Genomic DNA, 12521 nt, shown 5'->3' with positions numbered 1-12521 from the left:
GAATCCCAATTCATGTTAGACATAGCCCCTCGCTGACCCTCTTCAAGCGAAATCTGGACGCGTGGATGGGAAATTGCAAATTCACCCCTAGGATCTCTTCTGTGTCCCTGCTAGACAAGAGGCACAGTAAACTAATCTTAAAAGGGTACCTTCTGTGACCTACTTTACAGAGGCACAGTAGGCTAATCTAATAGGGAGGCGGAAGCCAAATACACTCTGGCTAGGCTTATAAATGCCCTAGGGCAGATAGCCTAGTAGCTACCTATGAACCCAAGACTGTTTACCTCAGACCAAATATTTTTTATGGCCCACTACCACTGACATTTTATATATACATATGTGTGTGTGTGTGTGTGTGTATGTATGTATATATATATATATATATATATATATAAATCACCGACACCACAAAACCAAAAGTTCAAAAACACGAAACTTCACATGCCCGACAAACCACAGTCCTGACGATCAACAAACAAAACAAATCCCCTGTCCAAAAAGCACACACACAACACAAGCACACCAAAAACCTTACAAACCTACACTAAACCTTACATACACAACTATCTATGCACTAACCTTAACCCAAACCCTAACCCTAAGGTCCGCCACTATTGTACACTCACCTGACCCGAGCCCTAACCCTAACTCACTTAACCCGCCTCTAACCCTACAGTCTGTCACTATCGCACACTCACCTGACCCGCGCCCTAACCCTAACTCACTTAATCCACCCTAACCCCACACTTACCTTAACATGTCTGTGTTCTCGATCTTCCGGTGTCGGTGTTCTCGTCATCAGCGTTTTGCAGTTTTGGCGTTATCAGGTAGACCTATATATATATATATATATATATATATATATATATATATATATATGTATATATATGTATACACACACACACACACACACACACACACACACACACACATACCTGAATATATGGCTGTACCTCAAATGCTTGAAGTTGCAGAACATCGAACCACACATCATTGAGGACGAGATGATTGATGTTCTACAACATCAAACTTCAAAGTAGACTAAATTAAAAAAAGATAAAAACTCTGCTTGTAAGTTTTTGCAGGCCCCCCCCCACACTCCCTGCTACTTAAACATACCAACTACAGTTCCATGCCATTCTCTTCACTATAGTGCAATCTCAGAGTTGGTAGCAGGGAGTGTGGGGGGTGCAGGAGGGCTTGCCCCCTGCAAAAACATGAAATAAGTTTTCACGTTTTTATTTTTTTTTTTTTAATTAGATATTGCAGAACTTTGATCCTCTGCTCCTCAATGATGAAGTTTTAACCAAGGCAAGTAAACACTTGCCCAACATTGGAAAATATGCCCTTTTCCCCATTGTAGTGTGATTCCAGAGTTGGTATATATTGTTAGGGGATCTGTGTGGCACAGCCCACTACATGGTGGGGGTATAGCGTTTTCAGATACTACAGTGTGTTTTCATGACGTTTTGGGCAAGTGTTTACTTGCCTTGGGAAAAATGAGTGTTTTGAGATTTTAGTTATATAGGTGCATGAGTGTCTAAATCCCAATTATCTAAACCAGCAAAACTAAAAACTAATGTTTTCATAGAGTGTAAAATGATCACTGTTATGAGTTTTCTTACAGATGTACAAGTAATATTGCTGTTTGCTTTATTGCAGTGTCATTTCCCTTTCTTCTGCTGTAGTGCAACTATGTGGTTGTTATATATAGGTCAGGGGTTCTTGCCACCCTGAAAAACCATTTGCTTTGTCAATTACTTGTGCCGATACATTTGACTGATATCACAGGCCTTTGTATGAGTGTTCTGTCTCCCAAGGAACATGCATTGCCAGTGCATTTCTGGCTTTAGAAGATAATGACATCACAATGACTAGAACACAGTCACACAGCAGTCATGCTTCCAATCCGTGTTATACACACATGAAAGCTGTTAGAACAAGAATTCAGTTTTAGAAACAAACACTTGACAATACCAGAGGGAGCAATAAAGAAAATATGTTGCCATTATCACTTTGTAAAAATATATCGTCTCTTGGCTGACATCTAGGAAACCTGGTCTGCCAACAAAGCAACTAAAACAAGATGTGACAAGAAAAAGCTGAATGTATTGCATGTGTGTGAGATTTTTTTTTACATGAAAGAAGGCAACTCGCAAATGCAGATGGTGTTCTGTTAAACACATTTGTGTGAGGACTTATGGTGCATTGCACTCGTCTTCCCTTTTTCTTCTGTAAAATGAGATGAAGCCCACCCACCATCTCATCACTGCATGGCATTACAACTTGGGGGTGGCTGTGTGCATTCTACGGAGAGATACAATGCATGCAGTCATAGCATTTGTCCACAGTTTCCACAGTACAAAAAATACTATTAATGTTATTTCCAGGATCTTTATTTATAGAAATACATGGGCTAGGAGAGTTTTTGTTATCTAGTCAGATAAGCTCATTAGCAGGTATCAGTTCAAAGAGTAGTTATGGATAAAATGTCTACCACAGAGCAATGTTGAAATAAATAAGGAAAATTGTCCTTGGACAAAAAGTATTATAACAATGTGAGGCAATGGGAATATTTTTTTCTTGTGCAGCCTATAATTAACCAGCCATCTAATATCAAATGCATTTGTTTTTATTCTGTACTTTGTTAATAAGGAAAAGGCACACAAGAAATGTGTATATAGTTAGTTATGTGCTAATACACTCACACAGAATACAAGTGGGGTCCATGGGCATCAAACCCATCTATCAGTGCAGGATGAGCTATGCTCATCAAAGGTTGTCCATCTGATGTCTGGATCATACTGCTACAAACTAGGGGTGAACAGAATTAAAATCCAAAAATTAAAAATGCATTTTTTTGACTATTGTTGTATTATTTATTTAAAATCTTACAGAAGGTCTTTCTTGGTCATTTTTCATATAACCATGAAGGATAGTCTTATAAGAATGTAAGTTGCACCTTAAATGTAAAGACAAATGGCATTCAGTCAATTATTTCAGCGACATTGTGCATGTCAATGCCTTTCTAGATGGATGTAAAACCTTAAAGAATAAATAGCAGAGATTATGTTCAAGTCTACCTGCTGGTTAGGAATGCCTGTGTAGTTATAAATCAGGAACTACAACCATCACTAATGGTTGTAAAAGCAATTGCTTAGACCTTATTAGCGAGTGTGTGCAATTGAGAGCAAACCTATAATTTTGCCAGGCCTTCAAAAGAGCTCAATAGGTTGCCAACACTGGCATCTAAAACAAAAGCCTAAAACCATCTTCTAAATAAAGGTACCTGTGTTGTAATAGTGTCTATGTGATGATACAGAAATAAAAAAAAATGTTTCCAACTGGACTTTATGACAGTAATACAAAACAAAATATGCGGTCACTTGCTTGGGACAATTTTATACATATCACAACTATTACTTTTTCCATAGCTACTACAGGGCATAGCTGCTTGTGTTACATCACTTACTTCATAGGTGATACAATGCTGAGGTTACAAGCTCCTGAAGAAAGTGTGACAGGCTTTTCATTGTCTTCCTTGCAAGGGAACTTGCCCATACAAAAAGATGATTTAAGTATTTTCGTAATTTGTTGCACTTCTTCACAGATGTAGTACCTGTGTTTTGGCCATTTGCATACTTGAGCTGACAGTTATAACTAATTGATTGTTGCAAAGCTATAAGTGATAGAAACTTTGAAGCTTTGAGGAGACATAGTGTTCCCCTTTAGGAGTAATATATAGTGGTCATAAGAAAGAGAATTTCACTTCATGCGTGCTTTGCTATAACAAACGTCTATATTTGAAGGGAAATATGCAAAATGCAAGCAGACCTGAAGGAACTGTCATCACATATTGTTTTGTTTTTCAGTTTGTCAATAAATGTAATAAAATGCACCTGGTCTCACATATAAGAAAATGTATTACAAGCTAACATTTTGCTTATCCAGATATATTTCATCAAGAAATGAACAGCTTGGCCAGCACCATAGGAGAGAGGAATAAAGCCCTGACTATGGCCAAGGTGACACAAGTTCTATTAGCAGCTCTGGCATCTGAGGCACTGGCAGGGAAGGCCCATCTCAGGGGGGGGGGGCATTCATCTAGGCATTCTCTGTGGAGAGGAGTGGTCCATAGAGGAGAGTTGCCCTTGGATGCAACACATGAATAGAGAGGAGACAAGAGGAGATACCAAGGGGTAGGACATAAATGAAAAAAAAATCCCCGGTGGAAGCACTCAGTGACACAACGTCCTATAACATCCTTAGATTTCATGCTCGCCTCTGCTTTAAAATGGGGATAGTCTGAAACCAGTATGAGAGGCTGGAACACTTGATGGACACTGGGGAGAATGGGTGAGTGGACACTCCAGAAAGTATGAAGCAGAAGGAGATAAAAAAGACATGAACAACCTACAAAGCTCATTGCCATCTTTAAAATGCAAAGCATCTCAGGGGTCCCTAGAGAGTTTTACCAAGTCCTAGTTCACTGAAATGCATTTCTTGAATAGTATTAATAAAACATAGTGGTTTGGGAATAATCAATACACACAAGTGCATTACTCATAGACATGTGCACACACTTAAAACAATCAAAGACAATTGCATTTCAGAAAAATTAAACAATTCTTTAGACATTGACATAGAAATAAACTTATGCTAGTCATAAAAAGTGACCTCAGCAGAATGGGATATGAATATATTTGTTTGCACAATAGTCTGGCTTTTATACAAGGAATAATATATTTACAAAATAAACATGTTAGTAACAAATGGCTCAAGAGCATGGCTGCAACTCCAGAACAGTGATTGTTGTGGACACTGCCTGTGCAAGACAAAAAAAATCTGTGTACACTTACTTTATGGCCTCAGTCTTTCATGCCAGTCTAACCAAGGCTATGGACTCCATTGAAAGACAGGATAACAAAACAGTGGACAACCGCTAGTTGTTGAGTTTGGCATTGTCCTTAACTATCACAAGATTATAGCCAACATGACCAAGGACCTGTTTATCATTACTGAATGATCCGTGATAAGGCTTGTTGCAGAGCAGTGCATGTGCCTGACAGCAATAACTTGGAATACGTTACTGTGGCCACTTTGTCTTAAATTTTCTTGCAAATGATTATCAGATGTTTAAAGACTGAATTTCTTTTTTACTAGGTAAGCTATATGTGAAAGCAAACCTAAAGTATATGATTATTTTTAAATTATCAGTGTCTGACATGTTGAGAGTGCATGGTGTATATCTGCAAACAATATGAACATTAGATTATATAACATCTTCCCATTGAAAGGTTTTATACCCTCTCAGAAGGGATACATTTTATCAGGACAGTATGGGTGTAAAAGGACATAAAGCTAGTATTTTTCATTATATCCAAAGTAAAAAAAAAACACTTCTTTGTCAGGAATAGAGAAGTGTTTTGTTAATAGAATGATGAGCACTCCCATGATCAGAATTTAGGCTCACTGGCAATTAAATTAATTATATACTCAATTATGAACTGATAAAGATGTGTATGTATCTTTATGCCTGATATCAACAGCCAAGAGCATTCTGTAACTGTGGGTCATGAAATATTCTTCTGCAAAAGTGAATGTTTACTGGATTTGGTTACATGCAGAAAGGCACACTTAGCAAGAGATGAACAGTAGGCCTGTATGTTTTTTTATGCATATACTATGTAGCATTATTTCACCATATATTCTGTGCATGTCTTTTTTTTTTTTTTTTTTTTTTTTTTTGTCTTAATGTGCCCACCAGCTAGCTGTTGTGCTCATATCATGAACTGGCAATAAAATGAACAGGAAGCTGCCATTGGATGGCTCTAGTACAATAATACCCATTTGTTTCTAGGTTACCCCACTAAATACAGTCCCTTTTCAGGGGTGACCTGGGAGCAATGTCAGGTTAAAGTGACTTTTTCAAAGTCACGCAGTAGGAAAGTAAGGGAATCAAACCCTGCACCACAGGAACTACAGCTCACCATCTTTACCTAGTGTGTCAACAAGACCAAGCTATTTGTAGTAGTTAACTTGCTGGATAGTATATCCGGTTGTGGAGTAAATAACTAGGTTGGAGTTGGAGTGAGGTTTGAAATTAATATCAAAGAACTTTCATGGGAAACCACTGTTGTCACTCATACTGTCTGCTGCTGGAACTTGTAATGCTGCATAGGCTACATTTTATTTAGTTGTTGTCATTGTCATAATACACAGAAGTTTGTTTTGTCACAGGTGCAGCTGTAGCTAGGGTACAGGACTCAAAACTCCAGAGAAAATGGAAAAAGCTGAATTTCATGTTTAATACAAACATTCCCACTTCTCTGAATCTGTGCAGCCTTGCAGGTAGTACAGGTAGGTATTGGGGGGGTTAAAGGCAGACTCCCATATACAAGAGACAATAGACTGTTTTTCAGAATTTTGCACTATTCTGTGCAGCAAATTGTTGCTTTGATCATCTTATATAGTTTAGATATTGCAGTTGTCATACTTTGCATCTCAGTTAAGGAAGATGCACTGTTGCATAGTAAATCCTTTCGCAGGGTATCGGATAACAAATATTACACTATGGTTTAAAGCCTAGAAATGCATAGTGAGAGATCTAAATCTGAATTCTATGATCTTCCACTTACATGCTGTGTGCTCTTAAAAAAATAACTTCTATGTGATTCTTAATCATTCTTGAATGTCATCTCATCTTAAGTGACCAACTTGATTACTAATAAGACTAACTAATACTTCCACAATGACCTTATAAAAGCGGCCTTCGTTAATTTATTATGCAACACATGCCATTCCATTGAGTTCTTCACAGCAGAGATTTGTTGTAGTTTGACAGAAATATCATATACATCAATTGGCACAGCAAAAAACCCAAGTTGTAAAGGGTTTATTTTCTGATGTGATGTGGACTCATTAAGTGGTGTCATATTTCCAGCAAGATACAGAGGATGATGTTTTCAAAAATCATGCAGAAATGATCAGATCTGACTAACAAATTCTGGTAAGGGAAAGACATCATTTACCTTGCAAACAAATTGTGTTACAATATAGAAGCCAAGGATTTGTCACTATCCTGAAAATGAAATAATAATGCCGCTGGATCTGAATGAGTTAATCATTTCAATATGGTTCCAGGAGACCAGTTAGATAATTCTTATCTCTCTGATATCAAACCATCATTGCAGAAGGATGTTAATATTGCCCTTTTAAACAGTAGTGACAGCTTGATGTTATTGATATGACAAATTGAGAAGTTTGGGAAACTGACTGTACTGAAGTTGTATATTACCTGAATGCTGCATCATGCAGGGTGTGGTGGTTCATTATTGTTTGTTCTACATCTGTACTGAGCATCGGGGGAGGGGGTGTAGAGAGACTAACCACCCACTTTGTGTCATGAGGTATGGGGCAGCCTTTTATCATGTATGAAAAACATCCTGAGCCAGCTATGCATGTGCCAACAAGCTGTTCTCCATGCTTCTGCCGTATTACGTCTCAGCATAGAATAAGTGGAAAATCTAGCTACATGCTAAAACATTCAGCTTAAAAAGTAGTATTAAAATGTCATAAAAATAGTGATGTACTAATGTGGGAATATCTGCATGAAGAAATATGCAGGTCCTGCTCAAAGGATGCACTCCAGGGGTGCAGGGTAATTATCATTATTTTTAATCCCTAATATGATAAGCACAAAAGTCACCCAAGTTCTTTATTATAAAAGTGTTATCAGTTGAGTAGTTGCAACAAATGAACCACATAAATGTATTGGACATATTCACCTTAAAGTAACTTGTCATTTTGGATGTTTGGCTACAGTCATGGGGAGGTCTAACCTTAATCTTATCTACAGATAATGAAACATTTCATTATTAAAAGTAATAAACAGTGCCTATCTCTTGGCATCACTGCTTGTTTTCTGCATATGGGTTAGCTTTGTCACTTATGATAGGTATGAGCATGTTACGTGCAGTTGTAAAAGAAAACGTTTAGGTCACTTCATGTGGGGACTATATATGCTACAAACTTCACAATCCTACCAGAGATTATGAGACTCAAGCCTAGGTCTGTTGGATGCAACCATCATGTCCACTGCTCATTACTGTATCATTTTATCCATATTGCCAGTCTCATTGTGGCTGACTATTGCTGCTCAGTTTTAAAAAAAATAGTAATACATGCTTAGAAATACTATGAAATGTATCAGCTTACTAAAAAGTCAAACATGTCACTTTTATCAAATTACTAGAAATACGTTATGTGGTTTCAAGACAGATAAACTGAAATTTAATTTCTAAAATATAAATTTTCATCCTCATTGGTATCAGTTTTCATATATGCAGTCTTCTACTGTTAAAATTAAATATAACATGGCTTTATTTTTGTTTTTCCTTATTCAAAAATGAATTTCCTCTGTCTGCTTTTTTATTCTTTTCATAATTTAACATCAGAACATTTTTAATTATTATCTCCAGACCTAGTGCAAATAGTAAATCTAATTTTGTTCTGCATTGTTTCAGCTCATATGAGACATGCAGCTCATAAGCCATAACTGATGGCTGACAGGTGTTTACCACATTTAACATCACTGAGATATTTTTATTTCACTCTGTTGATTTGTCATGTAACTATAAATGAGCAAGGCACAAGAAGTCACCTAGAATATTTAACTGCTTCAGTTATTCAGGTAATGTTATTAACTTCATCGGCCATTACTTATTTTTTCACAGAATACGGCACTGGTATAGAGAATGTAGCCAGCGATTACTGTTTTATACACAAAGTTTCATACTGATGGTCAGCAACACCACCTCACATTTCAAAAGTGGGGTATATATCATTTTGTTGAAAACGCAAACCGTTGAATACCTTTTTATCGAACTCAATAAATCGAAAGCTATATTCAGTGAACGATCACTTCTGCAAATTATTTCCCTGAGAAATTAACTAGTTGACTAAGCTAGCAACCATCACAAGAACCACATCATTTAAAACCCACCTAAATGAGGGGCTGTGTCCCCACACACACCCCTCCCAACTAAATATACCAACTCTGAGACTGCACTACAGTGGGGAAAAGGGCAAATTCCCAATGATGGCCCAACTAGTTAGTTTCATGGGAAAAAAATTGCAGAAGTGATCATTCGCTGAATTTAGCTTTCGATTTCTTGAGTTTGATAAATAGGGATTCAATGGATTGTGTTTTCGACTAAATGAAGTATACCATCAAAAATGTACACCTTCCTCCAAATATCAACACCTACACACACAGGAGATGTAACTTTATTTTCTACTGTCTCCTCATACAACCATAAAGACGTCTTAGTAGAAGGATTCCATCTCTAAGGAAGCTATGTGCAGCTCTATAGATTTCATGCATTTATTTAGGTAGCTACATGCATTTTCTGGCCTCTGTAAACCAAGTACTTACTTGGGCACACAAACTATAAATAGCTATGACACTGAATGCCATGCATGCCTCTCAGCTGTCCAGATTTCCACCTCTTTTTTTTTTTTCCTGTTACAAATGTGGTTTTCTGACAAATCATTCAGGATTGAAGTTACTGAATAATAATAAACACTTGAGATCAGACTTCATATCCTTCAGGATATGCATGCTAATGCAAAACCTTTTATTCTATCAACTTGCTAAGTTTATAAGAGCAATAATTAAAAATTGTCCCTATTATGGGGCTTTTGGCCCCCTATTGTTTTTGGCTTTGTCCTGAATTCTTGAGCTAAGAGGTTGAAAGGTATACAGTATTAAAGGTAAAAGAACAAGAAAAAATTAGGTATTTTAACCTGTAAAATGGCACTTTCTTTCAGTTCACACACCTTCTATTGGAGTACTACACAGCACACAGTCAGAATTCTACCATCTGTTATACATTGTTATCCTGTCCTACTTACAGAAAAGTACAATAGACCAAATGATGTTGGCAGGGCAGTATAGCAATTCAACCAAATATAATATCAAAAAAAAGTCCTGAACTCCACGTAGGGGAGTATAGCAACAGAAATTAACAATATTCATCCATACAGACCAGGGGTAGGCAACTCCAGGCACCACTGCTGGATAGCAGAACTTGGGCACTATTTTCTTGGTACTCCACTGGAGACCATCTGAGGGGATTACATTGATTAGTGATATAACACTTTTGTTTAGTTTTCTGGCAGGATTTTCTGCAAACTTGAGCAGATTTATTGAATATGGTTAATGACCGGTAAAGTCAATACATATGAGCTAAACTGCATATGCAACATTTTATTTTGCTCTCCTTTATCCTTGTTTATATGCTTTATAAAATGGGAGTAAAAGGTAAGAGTGCTTAGTTTAAAAACATTTTTCTGCAAACTAAATATTTCATTATAGCCACAAATTAGATTATTTGTATATCTATTTGTTGTGCATATATATCATTAAAACATAGGATTAGGGCTTTTTTATACCTTTTCTCATTTATTGTTAGACAATGTTATCAATAAGAAAAGCAATGTTTAAGGCTCATGCCTAAGTGGAAGCTAGTTTGGTACATTACAATAAAGTAATTATCTAATTATTCTTTATTTACTTACTGGTACTTCATGTTAAGCCTCCATAACAACTTTCTATGACTTATTTTAATTTGAGTTCTGGAAAAATGCAATCACTGGGAAATATATATTTTTTATAAACACAGAAAAGTGCATTTTGGTACGACTTGCAGCTAATTGTTGCATTTTACCAGTTAATAGTATGTCTAAGCCATACAGTTCTTTGTGTTCTATTACTTTTCATCACTAGGCACACATGCCTCTTTCCAAAGGTGGCCCAGGACCAGTGGTCTCATTAAATGCCTTGATCAGAGCCGTACAATTTATATGAGATGGTTAACTCGGCCCAGCAGGATATAACTTATTTGTAAGTTGTTACCTTAAACTAGCAAATCATGTATATTTATACATTTGTTCAGTCATTCATTTTCCGGTATCTCCTTTCAGGACTGTGAGAGTGACATAGCTTATCTAAAGCAAGCAATTGGCATAAGGAGAGAAAAATCCTGGCTGGGACACCAGTCCATCACAGATGTATGCACACATTCATGCACAGATGGCACACACTGATATGGACAGTTTAAAAGGATCACCAGTTTATCAACCTATGCCCTACTTCAATGTTGTGACACAAGCTGTAAGTTAATATGAATCGTACTGTTTGCTTTATTTTCTATATCCAGCTCTATAGTAGGAAAAAGCAGGAGCAAAAAAGTGTATATTGTGCATGACTACATACAACTATAAATTACCAAGGCCATTTAAATATCTCTGCTAATGTACTGGCATATAATACACATGCAAACATTATTAAAATATGACTGTATTCCCAGGAACATGCATTATAATGAAAAAAAATGCAACTGCATACATTATTTTTGCTCTAACTAAGGCTCTTGTCTATAGATAAGCAATAAAATTGTCTCCACCCACTTACATCTGCAAATATTGATCAACATACCCGGAAGATGAAAAAAAAAGAAATACAAATGAAAGGAACAAAAAACAGGTGAGAAAGGTGAACAATTTATCCCTACCATGTTGGATCTGTTCTTGTTGCTCTCCTGCAAGAATTGTACCAATCCAGCCACAAACAATGCTGATTGTCTCTTTATATAGCAACCATTGTGGTATAAAAATATACCTTGTCCAAGTTTAGACAATAGATGTCAGGTTAGAGAAGTGCAGTAACTGGATCCCAGGCATCCCATATGCTATGTATTAGGCTGGCTCTGCTCTTCATAGAAATGGTACCGCAGTGGCTGGGGCTGATTGGCAGGGAAGAGATGGCAGCAGTCAGTGCACAATGCCTAGGGATGAATGTACTTCTATATATATAAATTCATTGTTTGCGCCTCCCTGCACTGAATCAAAGTAGAAAGAACAACTGCCCTGAGCATTTAGTGCAGCTAAAATTAGCCATCTCTTATTCAGCTGTCTCTGGAAACAAAAGTGCCTTTACAGAGAGAAGGAAGCTGTTTTTGAAAAAAATATTCACATATGTAGAAAAAGTTGTTAATGAAAGCATATCGCTCCTTTGTGGGTGGCAAGGATGTGATGCAGCAGAAGTCAGGGATGTGGGCAAAAATGCTCCTCACAGATATGTGTATGAGCCGTTTTTGTTTTATGTGTTTTAACAGTATAGGCCCCAAACAATGTACTTTGAAAGTCCTGCAGCTGCTAGTTTCAAAGGGAACAGTAAATTGTATATTGCCTTCTAGAATCTTATTTCGGTTAACTATACAAACATAATTTGTTCAATTTTAAGTCTTTCTGGTAAAAGTAAAATAACAGTATTACTGTAATGTTTAAAGCTTATATGGTATGCATTTGAAATTACAGGTACTGTAGAAAAGTGAAGCAACCTCTGAAGAAAGTCAGTGTGCATGTACTAAATTGGAATTTTTAGCTAAATTCCAGTACTAGCTGCTAAACTAGTCGGTGCCCCAAGAATATTTCTGTAATTTCAGATTTTTATAGAC

General features: G+C 36.8%; 1 protein-coding gene across 2 annotated transcripts in view; it reads right to left on the bottom strand.

The window, feature by feature from the left end:
• Positions 1-11728, bottom strand: part of MYL10 (myosin light chain 10) — a 126473-nt gene extending 114745 nt beyond the window's left edge. Inside the window, exon 1 of one of the 2 annotated variants that reach the window (XM_044054029.1) lies at positions 11577-11728. In XM_044054029.1, the coding sequence (XP_043909964.1) occupies positions 11577-11579 (3 nt within the window). In that variant the 5' untranslated portion in view covers positions 11580-11728. Of the gene's footprint in view, positions 1-11476 lie in introns of both variants that reach the window. The other variant, XM_044054030.1, reaches the window with a different exon arrangement.
• Positions 11729-12521: the final 793 nt, after the last annotated feature.

Source organism: Protopterus annectens, chromosome 13.part0 (genome assembly GCF_019279795.1).
Source record: "Protopterus annectens isolate FY-2018-M chromosome 13.part0, PAN1.0, whole genome shotgun sequence".
NCBI classification, from domain to species: Eukaryota; Metazoa; Chordata; order Ceratodontiformes; family Protopteridae; genus Protopterus; species Protopterus annectens.
This window is presented reverse-complemented; position numbering and strand designations above follow the sequence as displayed.